This window comes from Halichoerus grypus, chromosome 10 (assembly GCF_964656455.1).
Source record: "Halichoerus grypus chromosome 10, mHalGry1.hap1.1, whole genome shotgun sequence".
Lineage (NCBI taxonomy): Eukaryota > Metazoa > Chordata > Mammalia > Carnivora > Phocidae > Halichoerus > Halichoerus grypus.
In genome coordinates this window covers 96544302-96564096 of record NC_135721.1, presented here as the reverse complement: position 1 = coordinate 96564096, position 19795 = coordinate 96544302, and the positions used below count along the sequence as shown (strand labels likewise).

At 39.6% G+C, this 19795-nt stretch overlaps 1 protein-coding gene across 2 annotated transcripts; it reads left to right on the top strand.

The window, feature by feature from the left end:
• Positions 1–53: 53 nt before the first annotated feature.
• MGME1 (mitochondrial genome maintenance exonuclease 1) lies at positions 54–18464 on the top strand. Of its 2 annotated transcripts, none has more exons than XM_036120499.2 (5): positions 54–205; positions 836–1415; positions 5323–5539; positions 16769–16901; positions 17284–18464. In XM_036120499.2, exons 2-5 carry the CDS (start codon positions 902–904, stop codon positions 17443–17445), a joined length of 1026 nt encoding a protein of 341 aa, XP_035976392.1. In that variant the 5' UTR covers positions 54–205; positions 836–901; the 3' UTR covers positions 17446–18464. The 2 variants fall into 2 exon arrangements, with proteins under 2 accessions (XP_035976392.1, XP_077913014.1); XM_078056888.1 differs by lacking the exon at positions 54–205 and adding an exon at positions 270–743.
• Positions 18465–19795: the final 1331 nt, after the last annotated feature.

Genomic DNA, 19795 nt, shown 5'->3' with positions numbered 1-19795 from the left:
CTAACGCCTGAGGGGAGGGACTCCCCAAGGATCTCGGGAGTGTCTGTAGCGGTGAAGGAGAGGCTAGCTGCGCCGCAGTGGATGCCGGGACCACCGCCCCTTAGGCGGAGCCTAACTCGAGATCAGAGCGCGGGACCGAGGAAAGTACGGGTCCCGAGAGGTTGTCGGCGCTCTGGAAGTTAAGTGAAGTCTGGTGGCTCCTGAGGTACCAATCCGGGCCGTGAGCTGGGCTTCTATTTAAGCCATCTCTACCTAATCCTGACTCCCACACCAGGGGCCCCAGCGTCCTGTCCTCACCGTGGTTCCCCACGTATGGCGGAGCGGGAGGCCCCGTTCCGGGGATCACGATGATGGGCCTCGCTGACCACCGCTTACCCGCTCTTTCCTGGTGGGACCCTTCAGTCTGTAAAACGATGTCGCAGAAGTAACCACCTTAAAGGGTGTGAGAGTTTAGTGAGAAGTCTTCTCCTGGAATACTTAGCAGGGAGCCTGGTATCTAGGGATCAGTGGTTCACCGTGACCGTCGTGGCCGGTATAGGACGGGCTGTAGCGTTCTTTCTCCGTCTCACACATGCTTCCCCTCCTAGGCTTCCCAGTTCTTCGGATTGAATATTGGGGACGTCTTGCCCCAAGCTGTACTATTTCACACTTAACAAGTGCTGGTCGTTCTGGCTATTAAAGAGAGTCTTTCTTTGGGGAAATAGCTTTGTCCGAACATGTCGAAAAAGCTTAACGGAATGCAGGTTAATGCGCCTTATCGTACTGATGCAGCTTGCATTTCAGCCGTTCAAATATTTAATACATTGGTATCTAACTCCACTTTTCTCTTTACTAGGAGTGCAAAAATAAAAGGCCCTCAACATTGCAAGTAGCCTAGAGGGAAGTGAGAAAGCATCTAAAGATGAAGGCGTTTCGGACCATCTGCAGACAGCTCAGAAGTTCAAAGGGGTTTTCTCTAGAACCAACCGCCCATGTGGATTTTTCCACTTCCTCTTATTCTTGTAGCCGGAAGAAAAAAGTGAACCCTTATAAAGAAGTAGACCAAGAAAAGTACTCTGATTTAATACAGTCTGTCTTGTCATCCAGAGGCCTTGCTCAGACTCCAGAATCATTGTTTGAGGAAGATAATTTACTCTATGGACCTGTGAGTAAGTGTAAGCCCCCAAAGCAAGATGAGGAAGCAAAAGTTCCACGAAACTGGTGTCCTCTCTTAATCCCAGAGAGAAGTGTAAAACCAAATGCAACAAGTACTCCTACAGTTCCTTTGAGAATCCCTTTGCAAAGAAATACCATACCAAGTGTGACCAAGATCCTTCAGCAGACCATGACATCAGAACAGATTTTCTACTTGGAGAGGTGGAAACAGCGGATGATTCTGGAACTGGGAGAGGATGGCTTTGCCGAATATTCTTCAAGTAATTTTCTCAATCCTGGTTCTGTATGGTTACTGTGTTTTCTAGAATATAGAGCAGTGTCAAAAGAGTGAGGGTGTTTTTGACCTGAACTAGTGAGGCACTGCTTTCAAGTGATAATTAGCATCAAATAGCAGTTTGTGTATTAACTCAATCATCATAACAACCCTATGCAGCATATATACTATTATTCTCATTTCACAGATGAAACTGAAGCACAGAGAGCAAGTAGTTTGGCTAAATGATGTAGAAAATTCTTTCATAAGCTACAAACTTAAGTATTAAAGTTGCCTGTTTTCTTTGATTAAGGAAAAGAATCAGTCACCTGATAATGGAATTCTATTTGTTTGCTAGGCATTCTATTCAGAATGTAGTAAATACCCCTTGCTCTACTTATCCTTATTGACATGTAAATTTAAAGACTTGGAGTAAACCGGAACACATGATTTGTATTTAGATTTTGGTAAATTGAGATAATCTGATGCTCTTGATTGGTAACAGAATAAACAAACTTTAGCTTTCAACTCCTAATTTACTGACTTCTTAGGTGAGGAGAATAGCTTCCTTAAAACAGGCTCCATTCAGAAGCAAGGTGAAAGACCATTGGCACAGGTGAATTAGCTGGTCCCCATCAGGATCATATAGTTGTCTTTTATTAAAGCTAGGTTTTTTGTTGATCATTCCTTAGCCCGTGCTTCCCTAGTGGTTGGTAGAGAGCACTTTTAATTTTAAGAGTAATGCATTTATTTTGTGTCATCTTAGAAAAAACTGTGTGTGGGTAACACATTAAACGTGTCACATATATTAAGTATATAGATAGCACCTGGATATGGCAAAAAAAAGGTCAAGGTCCTCATCCTTTAGAACATTCCTCAGCTGTGTGGGGGGAGGAATAGATGTGGGAGCTGCCTTTAGGTAATAAGTAACAACACTAATAAGCTATTCTTTGCTTTCTAAATAAGCAACATAAAATGAAATTTTTTAATGGCATCTTATGTTTTTTATTTGTACCACTAGGATTTAGAATAGACGTTGTTTCTTCAGGGGAAGTTGTTTTTTATCTTCCTTAAACCTGGAATGTCATAGTTTGTGGGGATCCTGAAATCACTGATAAGAAAAGTAAAGGCAGAAACCTGCTAGGAGTTTGGGAACCTAGGACTTGTAGCCCTTGGCACAAAGTAAAAAAGTACTCTGGAGGCCTCCTTGATAAAGGAAAGGAATTTCTGTTGGGAATGTGAAGGTGCTCCACTATCCCAAGCAGAGATAAAACTAATGGTTGTTTTCCATATAATCAGCTTTGTTGATCTAGATTATTACTCTGATGTGTTTCTCAGTTAACTCAGGATCAATTTTTTTTTTTTTTTTTTTTAAAGATTTTATTTATTTACTTGACAGAGAGACAGCGAGAGAGGGAACACAAGCAGGGGGAGTGGGAAAGGGAGAAGCAGGCTTCCTGCCGAGCCGGGAGCCCGATGTGGGACTCGATCCCGGGACTCCAGGATCATGACCTGAGCCGAAGGCAGTTGCTTAACCAACTGAGCCACCCAGGCGCCCAACTCAGGATCAATTTTAAGAAGCAGGCAGAATCACTTATTTTTTCATAAGGGGCAATCACAGGATTAGTGTCATGCTCCCCGCTACCACCAAAAAGGAAGGGAAGAAAAGAATGAAAAAGCATGTCATTGCCCACTAAATTGATTAATGGGTCAGGAGAGGCAGTTTTTTAAAATACTGTACTGATAAATTCCTTTCCGCCTGCTCTTCCAAAGGCTAGAGCATAGAGATGTGCCCAGAGCTGGCATTCTCAACTTGGTCAATTTCTCAAGCATCAGTTTACCTTTTGAAGATTGCCAAGGATAAGAAAGTCTGACTTGGATTTATATTTAAGTGTTGATCATAGTGGAAAGGGATGGGGTTTATTTTTTCCAGTTTATTGCTGTAGTGACTTTTTAATCTTAAAATATTATCCATCCTGCCAGTTTATCAGTCAGAATCTTGGAGACTCATGGATTTTTTTTTAAATGCACTTTATATACTGGGACTTGAAAACATTTCACTTTCATTGGTCAATTTAATTTACTGAATGAATATTCTGACTTGATGCTATCTGCAATAAATCTTGTGCTTTTTAAAATTTACTTAGATAGGGGTGCCTAGGTGGCTCAGTCAGTTAAGGGTCTACCTTTGGCTCAGGTCATGATCCCAGAATCCTGGAATCAAGTCCCGTATCAGGCTCCCTCCTCAGTGGGGAGTGTACTTCTCCCTCTCCCTCTGCCCCTTCCCCCTGCTCATGCTTGCTCTCTCAAATAAATAAAATCTCTAAAAAATACTAAAAAATAAAATTTACTTAGACAAATTCAGTCATATTTAATGCTCTGAGCCTTACAATCTAGGGGATCCTATAATCTAGATTCCCATGTTTGCTGCCTCTTTTTAATTTTTTTAATTTTTTTAATTTTTTTGTTTGTTTGCTGCCTCTTTTATGTGAAGAACCCAGCCAAGGGTTAAGTCTGCAGTGGAAAATGAATTGTTTATTTGCTTGGAAATTGATAAAGCAGTTTGTTTTCTTCCTGTTTTGACCATGTTTGTGTTCTGCTTCATTAAGCTTGTCTATAGATGAATGCTGTACTTTTACCTAGATTTTAATTCCATCTGTCCTAAAAATCTTGTAGGCCTTTCATATGCTAATAAGTCCAATTGAACCGAGTAAATTTGGAGTGTAATAGCTCAGTTCTTCAGTTGAATTTCATTTAACTCTCCAAGTAATTTCCCAGAAGTGATTCCATTTTTTGACAGTAGTAGAACTGACCTTTCAAAATCCTGGTAAAATAGTATTTGACAAATGTAAAATATGGTTTAAAATTACCTTATTAGATCAGATTTTCCTCATTTTCTATGGGTCTATCTCTATGCATGTATATTTCCTACTGTGCTTCTGTGTATATCTAAATGATGGTCCCTAATTTTGCCTTACTCACTCTGTTGTATGATGGACTGGAATTGAACATGGACTCTGGTGCCAGGCTGCTAGTCTACCTTTTTTGCCTTGGGGCAAATTAACAGCATTGTGTAGGCCTCATTCATTAAACTGGGGGTAATGATTCTTATCTTGCTGGGTTGTTGTGTTTGAAAGTTAAATAATATTTTGAAAGCGCCAAGGCCACTGCTTAGCACAATGCCTCCTCTTTGTTTCCTTCCCTTATCAAGGATGAAGTGAATTTGTACAATTTCTTGGATTTGTTTGTTTTCTTAAAAGTGTGTGAGGATATACAGATATCAAATCATTATGCTGTATATCTGAAACGAATACAATCTCCATTATACATCAAATTTTTCTTAAGCACATGAGGAAAATTTTCAGGACAGAGCAACTGTCTTAAGCTGTTCTAGCGCCCCCAAAAAGTGCAGAAGAGTGTTAGATATTTCCTCTTGCCCCCAAGCCCCAAAACATCCAATTTGTTTTTGATTTGTATATGCCTTGATTTTCATTCCTTGCCATTCATTAAGCCTGTTAGTAAAAGGATTCTCCCACCTATATTCATTAATTCAGTGTTGGTTGTAAAAAAAAAAAAACTGAACAGAAGTTACTAAAATGGATACTTAAAATCACAGTATGGTACACTAGGTGTGGTCCTATTGCCCCCAGATCTTCAGTTGTAGCTTTGGCCTAATTCTACTAGAAATTCTTTATTTTAATTCATTTTATTGTTCAAACTATTTTAGTCCCTTTGCTTTTCAAAGTGCATTTTTAGATTTCACAGGAGGCTAAAATATGGTATCTTAGCAGTTGTCACTTAAAGGTAACTTAATATAATTTCTAATTTTATTGTCCACAGGTTTTTAAATATTTGTTTTTTAGTACTAGCTTTGTTCTTATTTGTTTTTCTTTTTCCCCTGATTTTCTTTGCAGATATATTTTTACAAGGGAAACGGTTCCATAAAGCCTTGGAAAGGATACTTGCACCCCAAAGAGACTTGAAAGAGAGTGATGAGAATCTCGAATCTGGATATATCAAAAGTGTCCAGCATATCCTGAAAGATGTCAGTGGAGTGCGAGCTCTTGAAAGCGCTGTTCAGCATGATACCTTAAAGTATGTAGGTCTACTGGACTGTGTGGCTGAATATCAGTAAGTATCAGATTTTTTTTTTTTCTATCAAAGTGTGGAGATAAAGTAATGCAGGTCTGTCAAACACTATTTTTTCCTCTGAACTCCTGCTTCAAGGTACAGCCCTGTGAAGTCAAAACCTCTATGATACATAAAAGAATTAGGTATGGGGCAGGAGGTAAGGACAGATACAGGAGGAAGAGCCTCATAATTCTTATAAATCTGTATTTCAGAATCCAAGTGTTTGGTGGAGAAAAGGTATCATTTTTCAATATCCAGCATGTTCCTCCTTCCCTACCCCCAAGCAAGCTACTAACCACTAGATCCAATTTGATGGGGCACCCAAATGGCTCAGTCAGTTAAGCGTCCAACTCTTGTTTTTGGCTCAGGTCCTGATCTCAGGGTCATGAGATCGAGCACTGGGTCAGGCTGTGCTGAGTGTGGAGTCCACTTAAGACTCTCTCCCTCTCCCTCTGTCCTTCTCCCCCAACCCCGCAACTCGCATGCATGCTCTCTCACTCTCTCTCTAAAATAAATAACTTAAAAAAAAAAAAATCCACTTTGATTCCTGCATTTTCTTTCCCATTTCCCTAAAAATAGCACCTCAGCCTATTTTCCCTGAAAATCATTTCTTTTTCTGACCTCCAGGCCGTGTTTGACGTGGATAGGAACTCTGAGCTTACTAAAGCTTCCTGTGGTTTTTAAATTGCTGCTCTGTTAACTGTTTTCCCCACTTACTCCAGATTCCAAGGGGAGATATAACCTGCAGGTACCCCTATTCCAAAAAAAGGATGTGGGCGACCCACAAGGATAGGTAAAAACCTGTAACTCTTGGGGCACCTGGGTGGCTCAGTTGGTTAAGCGTCTGCCTTCGGCTCAGGTCATGATCCTGGAGTCCTGGGATCGAGTCCCACATCGGGCTCCCTGCTCAGCAGGGAGTCTGCTTCTCCCTCTGACCCTCCCCGCTCTCATGCTCTCTCTGTCTCATTCTCTCTCTCAAATAAATAAATAAAATCTTTAAAAAAAAAAAAAAGCCGGGCGCCTGGGTGGCTCAGTCGGTTAAGTGGCTGCCTTCGGCTCAGGTCATGATCCCAGGGTCCTGGGATCGAGTCCCGCATCGGGCTCCCTGCTCTGCGGGGAGCCTGCTTCTCCCTCTCCCTCTGCCTACTTGTGTTCTCTATCTCTCTGTCAAATAAATAAATAAAATCTTTTAAAAAAAAAAAAACCTGTAACTCTTGGAACTCTAGGCAAAATTTAAATTTTAAAAAATTGACAGAATATTCATTAGTCTGGAAAGTGTTCAGGTCACCCAACAGTTTTGTGCCATAATTGCCTCATATCTGAGAAGAGCCCTGGGTGCCTAGAAATTTAATAGGCTGTTTTTAGCTGCCCTTTAGTTAACCAAGGTAGCCATACAATCAATTCTACCCAAGGCCTTCCAGAAGTTTCTGACACCAAGGGTGCCTGAGTGGCTCAGTTGGTTGGGCATCTGCCTTCAGCTCAGGTCATGATCCCAGAGTCCCTAGATAGAATCCTGAGTCGGGCTCCCTGCTTAGCAGGGAGTCTGCTTCTCCCTCTAACCCTCCCCTCTCTCGTGCTTTCTCTCTCTCTCTCTCAAATAAATAAGTAAAATCTTAAAAAAAAAAAAAAAATTCCTGACACCGAACACTTCACAGTGATGTCCACAGTACTGATGTTTGTTTTCTGCTCTTTAGGTGGAAAGCATCAACATTGAGAATATGCGCATTGAATATTTTTGAAAATTAAAGTTTTAGAAATTTTAAAAACATTTTTAATAGTTAATATATGTGTTTGGTTAACCCAAGCTACTAAAATAAGTCTCCCATCTCTACTTTTTCTTTAAAAAAGGTTTTTAATGTGGTAAAATATACGTAACGTAAAATTTACCATAAACTTCACCATTTTTAAGTATACAGTTGAGTATCATTAAATACATTCATAATGTTGTACAACCGTCAACACCATCCATCTCCAGGACATGTCATCTTATAAAACTGAAGTTCTGTGCCCATTAAACAGTAATCACTGGGCGCCTGGGTGGCTCAGTTGGTTAAGCGACTGCCTTCGGCTCAGGTCATGATCCTGGAGTCCCCGGATCGAGTCCCGCATCGGGCTCCCTGCTCAGCAGGGAGTCTGCTTCTCCCTCTGACCCTCCCCCCTCTCATGTGCTCTCTCTCACTCTCTCTCTCTCTCTCAAATAAATAAATAAAATCTTTAAAATAAATAAATAAATAAATAAATAAATAAACAGTAATCACTGTACTCTCCCCTACTTCCAGCCCCTGGCAACCACATTCTACTTTCTGTCTCTATGAATTTAACTATTCTTTCATACCTCATGTGGGTAGAATCAAAGTGTTTGTCTTTTCGTGACTGACTTATCTTTATCCTTGCACTTTACACAATTTTTTTAAAGTTTTTCCTGTAAGCCAATTTGTTTATTTTGTTGTTGTTGCCTGTGCCTTTGGTGTCATATCCAGTAAATCACCACCAAATCCAGTGTCATTAAGCTTGGACCCTATGTTTTCTTCTAAGAGTTTTATGTAGTTTTAAATCTTACCTTTAGGTCATGGATCCATTTTGAGTTAATTTCTGTATATGGTGTTGGGTAAAAGTCCAACTTCATTCTTTTGCATGTGGATGTCCAGTTTCCCCAGTACCATTTGTACCAAATGAGGAAAGGACGAAACAAATGAGGAAAGGACGAAAGACTGTCCTTTCCTCATTGAATAGACTTGGCACCTTTGTCAAAAGTCATGTGTATGTGAGGGTTTATTTCTGGGCTGTCTATTCATTTCCATCGGTCTGTGTGTCTGTCTTTATACAAGTACCATACTATTTTAATTATTAGAGCTTTGTAGTAAGCTTTGAAATTAGCAAGTGTGAGTCCTCCAGTTTTGTTCTTTTTCAAGGTTGTTTTGGCTTTTCAGAATCCCTTGAGATTCCATGTGGATCCATTTAGGATGGGTTTTCAATTTGTCCAAAAATCGTCACTGAGATTTTTATAGATTGTATTAAATTTGTAGATCACTTTGGGTAAAATGAACATCTTAACAATATTAAATCTTCCAATCCGTGAACATGGGCATATTTCCATTTAGGTCTTTAATTTCTTTCAGTAATGATTTGCAGTTTTCATTGTGCAAGTCTTTAGTCTCCTTGGTTAATTCCCAAGTATTTTATTCATTTTGACATTATTATATGGAATTGTTTTTGTCATTTCCTTTCCATATTGTTCATTGTTTATGTATAAAATGCTCTTGAATTGTGTGTTGACTTTGTATCCTGCTACTTTGCTGAATTTATTTATATAGTCCTACCAGTTTTTGTGTGGATTCTTTAGAGTTTTTAACATAAAAGATCATTCATCTGTGAACAGAGATAATTTTACTTCTTCCTTTCTAGTTTGGATGCTTTTTTATTTGTTTGTCTTGCCTAATCGCTCTGGCTGGAACATCCAGATCTGTTGAATAGAAGTGGTGAAAGCAGGCAGCCTTGCCTTGTTCCTGATCTTAGAGGAAAACCTTCCAGTCTTTCAACATTGAGTATGATGTTTGCTGTGGGCTTTTCATATATGGCTTTTACTATTTTGAGGTAGTTTTTTTTTTCTATCCCTAGCTTGTTGAGTATTTTTTTCATAAAGGGTATTTCATTTTGTCAAATGCTTTTTCTTCATCAATTAAGATGATTAAGTGGTTTCCTTCATTCTGTTAATAAGGTATATCACATTGGTTGATTTTTGTATGTTAAACCATCCTTGCATTCCAGGAATAAAGCCCACTTTGTAATGGTGTATAATTCTTTCAATATGTTGCTGAATTTGATTTGCTACTATTTTGTTGAGGATTTTTGCATCCGTGTTCATAAGGATTATTATTCTGTAGTTTTCTTGTAGTGTCTTTGTCTAGCTTTGGTATCAGGGTAATGTTAGATTCATAGAATGAGTTAAGAAGAGTTCCCTACTTTTCAATTTCTTTGGAAAAGTTTTTAGCATTGGTATTAGTTATGTAAATATTTGGTGGCATTCACCCATAAAGTTATCGGATCTAGAGCTTTTAGTTGCCAGGAGATTTTTGATTACTGATGAAATCTCCTTTCTAATTATAGCGCTGTTCAGATATTCTATTTCTTCAAGATTTAGTCCTGGTACAGGTTTTGTGTTGTTAGGAATTTATTTCATCTAGGTTATCCAACTTGTTGGCATATGATTTTTCATAGCGCTCTCATCCTTTTTATTTCTGTAGAATTAGTAGTGATGTCCCAGTTTCATTTCTGATTTATGCAATTTGAGTCATCTTTCTTTTTTTCTAAGTCCATTTAGCTAAAGGTTGTGAATTTTGTTGATCCTTTCAAAAACCAATGTTTATTTTCATTGATTTTTTTCCTATTGGTTTTCTATTCTGAATTTCATTTGTCTTTTCTCTAATCTCTTTTATCTCCTTCTATAAAGGTTTACTTTGGGTTTTTTTTTTTTTTTTGGCTCCTTAAGTTGTAAGGTTAGGATGTTGATTTGATTCTTCCTTGTTTTTTAATATAAGTATTTATTGTTGAATAGCTTCCTTAATACTGTTTTCACTGTGTCCTGTAAGTTTTGGTATGCTGTGTTTTCATTTTTATTCACCTCTAAGTATCTTCTAATTTCCCCTGTGATTTCTTCTTTGGTTGGTTGATTATGTTAATTTCCACAAATTAGTGATTTTTTTCCAATTTTACTTCTTTTATTGATTTCTAACTTCATCTTGTGATTGGAGAAGATACTTTGTGTGATATCTATCTTTTTAAATATATTGAGACTTAATTTATGGCCTAATATATGGTTTGTCCTGGAAAGTGTCCTGCGTGTGCTTGAAAAGGTGTGTGTTCTGTTGTTGGGTAGAGAGTACTATATGTCCATTAGATCTAGTTGGTTTATTGTGTTGTTTTAAGTCCATTATTTCCTCACTTCCTTCTGTCTGGTTCTGTCCATTATTAAAAATAGGTATTGAAGTCTCCAACTATTATTATAGAACTGTATTTCTGGAGCACCTGGCTGGCTCATTTGGAAGAGCATGTGACTCTTGATCTCAGGGTCAGAGCCCCATGTTGGATGTAGAGAATACTTAAATAAAAGCTAAAAAAAAAAAAACTGTATTTCTCCCTTCAATTTTGTCAGTTTTTGCTTCATATATTTTGCTAGTCTGTTACTAGATGCATAAATGTCTATAATTGTTATATCTTCTTGATGTATCGAACCTTTTATTAATATATAATGTCTTTCTTTGTCTCGTCTTTTTCTATTTAAAGACTATTTTGTCTGCTATTAGAGCCACCTTTGCTCTCTTTTGGTTATTATTTGCATGGAGTATCTTTTTCTATCTTTTCACATTCAGCCTATTTGTGTCTTTGAGTATACAGTGAGTCTCTTATAGACAGCATATAGTTGAATCATGTGTTTTATCCATTCTGCCAGTCTCTGTCTTTTGATTGGACAGTTTAATCCATTTACATTTAAATTAATTACTGATAAGGGGAGACTGCTGTCATTTTATTTATTTTCTATAGGCATTTTAGCTTTTTTGTCTCATTTCCTGTATGTTACTGTCTTTTTTGTGTTTTGTTTTCCTTTTTTGTAGTGAAACATTTCAATTTCTCATTCCCTTTTGTGTATATTCTATAGCTATTTTCCTTGTGATTACCATAGGGATTACATTTAACATCCCAGTTATAACACTCTAATTTGAATTTGTACCAACTTAACTACAATGACATAAGAAGACTGCTCCTTCACAACTCTATCCCTGTCCCTTTCAGTTGATGTCACAAAATTGTCTTTATATATTATGTGCCTCAAAACATAAACTAATAATTTTTTTTAGGTTTAGGTTTATTAATCTCTTAAATTATGTAGAAAACAACCCACTCACCCATCCATGGGCCCCTCCCTCTTTGCTGCATGCAGTTTCTGGCACCTGAGGTGCATGGCTCATTGCCAGCAACAGGATGCTACTGGCAGGTTAAGGTTAAGAGTTAGAAAGGGAGTCAGTATATCTTTAAAAGTCTTGCAGAAGTGGCAGGATTGCTTGGTGGATCCAATAGAATGTGTAGTATTGTGGATTTACAAATAGAAGGAAAAGTGACTGCGGAGCAACTGAGACAAAAGGAAATGGCCAACTTGGAGCATGAATGAGAACTAGCTCTGATGGGGCAGGAAATGATGGAGAGACCCAAGTCAGAGGAGCTCCTGTTTCAACAGCAACAGCTAATATTCCAGCTAGAGTTGGAAATGCAAGAAAAAGGTTAGGAGAACTGCAGAGAGCTCAAGAACAATCAGAGAATGAGATGAGTGGGGCAACTGGGTGGCTCAGCCAGTTAAGCGTCTACCTTCCACTTAGGTCATGATCTTAGGGTTCTAGGATCGAGCCAGCATCTCCCTGCTCCTCCGGGGAGTCTGCTTCTCCCTCTCCCTCTACCCTTCCCACACACATCCCCCCCCCCCCCACCACCACACTCTTGCTCACACGCTGTCTCAAATAAATAAAATCTTTAAAAAAAAAGGGGGGGGGGGAGATGAGAATGAGTATAAGAAATAAGGGTGAAGATGTTTCCCATTCAGAGGATACAGCAGCAGACTCAGGCAAGACACTAGTTGAAATTAGTGCTCTGTATGGGGCAGCTCACTTGAGCAGAGTGGAAGAACATGATGAACCAGTGCTATCTGATGTTTCATTAAACATTGATCAAGATTTGTATGATCAACCAACCTAGAGCAATAATTTTTTATGCTTGTTTCAAGTTTACAAAAAAAACTGTAGAAGACAAAAAGTAGAGTTACAAATCATTGTTACAAGAATGCTTGCTTTTATAATCGCCCATGTATTTACCTTTATTGAGGTCTTTGGGCATCTTTAAGACTAAAAAAGTCTTTGTCTAGTAGAACTGCCATCACATCTTTTTCAGGGACAGTTTCTGTTTATTTTTTTCCTTTGAATGGGCCATACTCTCTTGTTTCTTTGTATACCTTGTGATTTTTGTTGTTCTTGAAAACTGGATATCTGAATCTAATATGTAACTCTGGAAATCAGGTTCTCCCTCTACCACAGGGTTTGCTGGACTTTGTTCATTGTGGGATTTTTTTTTGGTTTTTTTGTGGTTTTTTTAAATTTTCTTTTTTTTAAAAGATGTTATTTATTTATTTGACAGGGGGGCGTGGAGAGAACAAGCAGGGGGAGTGGCAGGCAGAGGAAGAAGCAGACTCCCTGCAAAGCAGGAAGCCCAATGTGGGGCTGGATCCCAGAACCCTGAGATCATGACCTGAGCCTAAGGCAGACACTTAACTGACTGAGCCACCCGGGCGCCCCGTTCATTGTTTTTGTTTGGGGTTTTGTTATTGTTCTTGTAGGCTATCTCTGTGCTAAGGATCAGCCTGAAGTATAAACTTAAGGTCTTCTCAAGTCTTTTCTGAGCCTGTGCCCTTCCCTGGACATGCACAGTCACTTTCTAATTTTCCCCATAGATGCAGTTGCTTTGGGATGTTGTAGTCTTTAGTATCTAATTCCCAAAAGGGGAAAAAGAGAAGAATGAGGGGTTGGAAAAAATGGGCATCGGCCCTTTAAGTCCTCTGGAAGTCATTCATTTGGAGGGTGAGGGGCTTGTGGCAGTGGGGGGAGCTGCAGTAACAATGGCCACCCTGCTCTTGTCTTCACCTCTGTGACCAGTGATCAGTGATGAGAGCACAGATCCTTGACATTTGGAGACTGGGGCCCTTTTTGTCCACTCATTCCCACAAGCTGTGTACCGTGCTGTTCCAAGATCATGTGTATAGCTGCCTGCCCCATGAGAAGGAGTGGGGGGATGGGTAGCTGTTAAGAGCCAAAATTGACCAAAATTAACCAGTTTACCATCTAAGCCTTCAATAGGCTCTAGATATCCAATAATTATATCAGACAGATTCTGCCATTGCAATTGTTGTCTAGGTGGGCCTACAGATTTCTGGTGCTTCCTACTCTTCCATTTTCCCAGAATCCTCCACCCCCACTCTGGTTTTAAGTTCTTGTGACCCTGGGGCGCCTGGGTAGCTCAGTCGGTTAAGCATCTGGCTCTTGATTTTGGCTCAGGTCTCGATGTCAGGGTCGTGAGATCAAGCATGGGGCTCCATGCTGGGCATGGAGCCTGCTTTAGATTTCCTCTCTCTCTCTCTCTCTCTCTCTCCCTGCCCCCCCCACACATTTCTCCCTCCCTCCCTCCCTTCCTCTCTCTTTCCCTCCCTTCCTCTCTCTTTCCCTCCCTTCCTCTCTCTTTCCCTCCCTCTCCCTCTCTAAAGATAGATAAAGTGCTTGTGGTCCTGAGATATTTTATGACTGTATTTATAATCATTTGTCTCCACCCCCATTTACTAACAGAGAGTGCCAATCCCTGCTTTTTTTCATTCTGAAAATATTTTAGAGATCTTCCCTTATTAGTTTATGTAGATCTGCAACATCCTTTTCTCTTTTAATAATTCTCCACCACTCAGAATTTACAGTTATTAACACTTTGTCACATCTGCTTTCGATTTTTTTTTAAATATACCATAAATTAAGCTCACATCACCTGTAACCACATCTTCCCTCCTCTCAGTCCCCTGGCCAAAGACAATCACTGTGAGATGTTTGCTACTGTGTCCTAGGCTACTTCCTATCCTACTTAACACACCCACCATACTGGATAGTGCATATCCAACACATTGCCAGTGTGCTTCCTACATACATACACAACACTGTGTATAGTACACATACACAGAATACTATGTCTTGTTACCTCCATGTCTGTGAGAGTCACAATATATAGAAATTTCTACGTACATAGTATCACAAAGCTGGTAAGATATTAGGCTCTGGAGCCAGGCTGGCTGGGTTTGGTTTCTGGCTTTTCATCTTAACCTTAGGCTAGTTAGCCTCTCTGTACTTCTATTTGTTCATCTGTAAAATAAGACAAAAGGACTTACCTTATAGAGTTGTTATAGAGATTAAATGAGACATTCTCTGTATAGTACTTAAAATGCAAACTACTCAATAAATGTTAGCATGATGATTTTGATCTTGTTCTCTCTTTTAACTGTTGTTTGGTATTCCTTTGTATTTTTTTTTTTTTTAAAGATTTTATTTATTTATTTGACAGAGAGACACAGCGAGAGACGGAACACAAGCAGGGGGAGTGGGAGAGGGAGAAGCAGGCTTCCTGCGGAGCCGGGAGCCCGATGCAGGGCTCAATCCCAGGACCCTGGGATCATGACCTGAGCTGAAGGCAGACGCTTAACGACTGAGCCACCCAGGCACCCCTCGTAGTCCTTCGTATTAATGAAGCACATCCATTTCCCTTTTGGGAACATTCAGGTTATTCCTAGTTTTTCATAATTACAAATTGCAGCAATGTACAGGTCTCCTTGTATACGGCTGTGAGGTTCACTTGTTGGTTTGTTTTCATGGATCATATATATAGTTTGAATAAATTCAGTTGGTCTGAAGTACGCCTGGATATGAATATTTAGATTTTCCAGGCACTTGTCACTCGCACCCAGGGTATCAAACCATTGCTCTCCAGTGCATACCGAAAAGGGAAATTGCTGGCTTAAAGGGTACAGGCATTTTCAGTTGTCCCAGGTGTGAGTGTGCTTTGTGCACACCTTTAATGACACAGTATTAGACACAATTGATTAACATTGTCTCTTGTGGTTTCAGTCTGCATTTCACTTAAATTAGGCTGAGCATCTTTTCATTTGTTGTGAACTGTCTTAGTGCAGTTTTAATTTAGGTTTATACTACTAAAAATCTCTTTTCCACATTATTAAGTTCTGCAAGTTATAGTATGTTGCAAGAAACAGTGGTCCATGTCGGAAATCTTTATTTTAGGGTATTTTGATTTATTCCAGGTTGAGAACTGTGAAGCCCCCTGGCGATACTGGGGCCCTCTCTTCATTTGCATAGATTATAATTGTTTTGTAATATTGCAAAGTTTGACAGAGGCAGTAAAACTACCTCTAGACCTGCACTGTCCAAGAGAGTACCCACTAGCCACATACGACCATTAAATACTTGAGTGTGGCCAATCTAAAGTGAGGTATGCTATAAATATACTACTAAGTAGGTTTCAGTGACTTAGTACAAAACAGAGTGTAAAGTATCCCATTAATAACTTCTTTATATTACATAATGAAATGATAATATTTTGGGTATGTTTGGGTTAAATAAAATATTAAAATTTCGCCTGTATTTTCTTTTTTGATATGGTTACTAGAAAATTTGAAATAACATATATAGCTTGCATTTTATTTCTTTTAGTGCTACTCTAGGTTGACTTTATCATTACCTTGCATAAGTTATAACTCTAGAGCTATGGCAACAGGTGGGTAACATGCATACTTTGTACAAAATCTCCCTCTAAACTGCTGGTCTTGAAATTGAAGTTCATGAAAGACAGAATGAACCAGTTATCAGTCTGCTCACCCTGTGATCCTTCTGATATCTGCACTTGGCAAGTATAAAATCCCATCAGGAGAGGGGTGATAGGAAGGAATGTACTGGTTATTTGACTTTTTTAAAGTGGCAGGAATTTTTTTTATTTTTCCAATATCCCTAATAGTAAGACACCTACCCTGTGTGTAAACTTTCAGGGTAGGGACCAAGTCTTATTTGTATTTCTGCATATAATTGGTGCCTATTAAATACTGATAGATCTGAACCCCAGCTTTGGTTTCTGAGCAAGAGAATTTCTGGAGCACCATGATGCTTTTGTCGTTTATGACGGGGACTTTGCTTCTGGTCTGTTGTGGTTCGTCCTGATACATATTTGAAATAAGATCAACTAAGATAGTGATAGACATAGTTTCAATTCCCATGTCAACTGTTAAACAAGGCATGGAGGTCCAAAGGACTTTGGAGAAAGTTTAGAAACTGGAACTGTGGGAAAGTTCCCCAGCACTTCTGTATGGGTCTGCACCTGTAACTCTCGCCAGTGTGCTTCCGGAAGCATTTCCCATCATGCCCCTGACAGGCCTGTTAGTGACCTGAACGTAGGAATCAAAGGAAAGAGAACATCACACTTCTCTGATTCCCAGAAGTAAAGCTCAGAGGAGCCGTCTTTTTGGAAAGTGGAGAATAGAAGCAACAATCATTGAGTGATAAAGAGTAAACCATACCTAAGAAGAGGCTCAACCTCTTACAGTTTCTCAGTTTGAACTATTAACTACGAAGACTTCCTTTGGTTTCTCTTTAGGGGCAAGCTGTGTGTGATTGATTGGAAGACATCGGAGAAACCGAAACCTTATATTCGAAATACATTTGACAACCCGCTGCAGGTTGTGGCCTATGTTGGTGCCATAAATAATGATGTCAACTATAGCTTTCAGGTCAGGACACTGAGCCTCAACTTATATAAAGCCTTGCTTGATGCTTATTTATGGCTACTTAACTCCTTGTGATTTTTATTCTGTTTGTGTTCCACTGCTTACTCTGTTCCTTGTCCTTCTACCACCTTAAAAAGCAATTCCCCCCCGTTCTGAGCTTTCTGTCATTGCTAATAATGCTCTAGTGTTTACAGTTTATTCTTCAATATCTTGTCATCTTTGTGTTCTTATGTATCCTGGTGCAATCTTTTATCAACCCCTCTTAGAAACAGGAGCTATTACTATAGATTGTTTTGTTCTGAGTTTGCCATAGAGCAAGAAGGAAATGAACCTCAGCTCTGGTCCTATTGTATAAATACTGGAACTGCCCTGTGTTTCTTCCTAGGTTCAGTGTGGCTTAATTGTGGTGGCCTACAAAGATGGATCCCCTGCCCATCCACATTTCATGGACACTGAGCTCTGTTCCCAGTACTGGGCCAAGTGGCTTCGTCGACTAGAAGAATATACAAAGAAGGAAAAGAACCAGAATATTCAGAAACCAGACTAGGGGACAGAATGATGTCTGGGAACATTCACTAGTTCCTCACAGTTTGGGAAGATCTATTGCTGTTTACAGTAGAGATGCCACAGGATCTGAGCTACATAACCCAAGTGGAAGTATTTGTTGAAATGTATTACAACTAAAAAGATCAAAAAGCCAGAAAAGTTTAGATTTTAAGGGTTGGACTTGAGCACATAAAAGAAGCACAAGTAAGCATGGTCTATCATTTACCTGAAAAAGGGAAGCAGGATTCACACAGCATTGGTGGCTCTTGGACCCCCCTGTAGAACTTTCTGTATCCCGAGCAGGATGCCCAGTCCTTGAATTAAGATTGGCGGGCGTGAGGCTTGGTGTGCAAGAAGTTCCCCAGGGTACCCCAGAAGGGAAGGGGTCACATGCCCCCACGGTGTGTGTGGTGGGAGAAATCGCATCGGCCAACTCCTACTGCCAACATGGTTTCCTAAAACTGGTTTTATATGTTGAGGTTTTCTATATATTTCACTTGGGGGAAAAAACTTCCACTTAACATTTCTAAAAAAATTTATTTTTTTCATATTTAATGTGATTCCTTAGCCTCAAGTAAACATTGCTCTCTGGAAAGATGGAGCATTTTCACATGGTTGATAATCCCCCTTAGCATACCAGTAAATGACCCCCAGGAGTAGCCAGACCCCAGTCTGAGATTCATAATCGTGGATATTTTAGTAGCTCTGTTCTGGTTTGAGTCAATGAACCATGTACATAAAGAAAAAGTATCATTTGTGAGATTCTTCAGCTAGGGGGAACAGTAATTTTTGTGTGTTTGATAAGTAATAAAAAGTACTAGTTTTCACTGGGATCGGGAAACTTAAATGCCCGCTATAGCTTTGGGGGAAGGCTCCTTATTTTATGGAATGGGATAACATTTAAGTTACAGTTGTGGTCTTAAAATAGTAAGGTGCTACAATTAGTTTTTTTCTTTACTTAGCCATTAATTATAAGAAATAAAATATGTGAGTAAAGTAATGAGACTGTTGGTTCTGTTTCTTTTTATTTAGATTTATGTGTTTATAGAGAATTTTGTAAACCTGGAAATTGTTTAGATTTTGTATTTAGAAGTTCAGAATTCACAGTATTGCCACTGGCCCAGTAGCTTTGGTGTGAGTACTACGTAAGTGCGAACAAGAAGGAGGCGTCCTTTGCCATGGTCACCTGGCAAGGAAAGTAAGCTTCAGGTAGGAAGGAGCAGGATTGCAGGGGACCTTTCACTGATTACACCTCTCCATTCTCTTCAAGCAGCAGATATTCACGTAGCCTGTCATTTCCAAACTCAAAAATCAAGTGAGATCATTCAAAGTTGTAACAGCAGATTTTTCCACACTGCTTTAATAAGCCTCCCTCCAGAATTTAGGAGACTAGGCCCAGCAAGACTGCATTTTAATACAGTTCTCTAGGGTTCACAGAAATATACCTTGGACCTGTCTTGCACCGACTTGCCCAAGCTAATGGCATGCAAGACCCTCAGAGTCTGACCAGGCAGACGTTGTACGAGAACAACCAAAGTTAATCCCTGGGCAGGCTTCCCAGAAAGACAAGAACACACCGGTTTCTCACTACAATCCTGATATTCCTCAGATCTCACCAATTAAAGAAGTCTCAATCCTCTTGAGAGGGAAATGTCAAAAGTTTTTTCCCTGCTAAGGCATAGAAGGAGAAAGCCAAGTCTGAGTTTCTAAATGAGACAACTTTTCAAGAATTAGCATGTATGTTACTAAATTGTGGGTACCACCTGTTCCTCTAAGTGATATGACATATTAAACTCCAGTGAAATGAAACAAGATTTGTGATGAGGGATTCTCTAAATGAGGATAATTAAAGTATTTTTTTAAATTTTTATTTATTTGAGGGATGCCTAGGTGGCTCAGTCAGTTAAGCGTCTGCCTTTGGCTCAGGTCATGATCCCCGGGTCCTGGGATCAAGTCCTGCATCGGGCGCCTTGCTCAGCGGGAGCCTGCTTCTTCTGCCTACCACTCTCTCTGCTATGTGCGCTCTCTCTCTCTCTGGCAAATAAATAACCTTTAAAATAAAATTTTTAATTTTTTATTTATTTGAGAGAGAGAGCACGGGGGGGCAGAGGGAGAGGGAGCCCAACGTGGGGCTCGATCCCAGGACTCCAGGATCAAGACCTGAGCCCAAGGTAGATGTTTGACTGAGGCACTCAGATGCCCCTAAACTTTTTTTAAAGGAGGTAGAAATTGCCCTTGTGAGGAGTCTCCCTCATAGTACAGGACATAGTGTTACAGTCTTTTGGGCTTTGAGACAATCCGTTAGGTTTAATGCTATCCACCACATACCCTTTTCCTCTGCAGTTCTACAC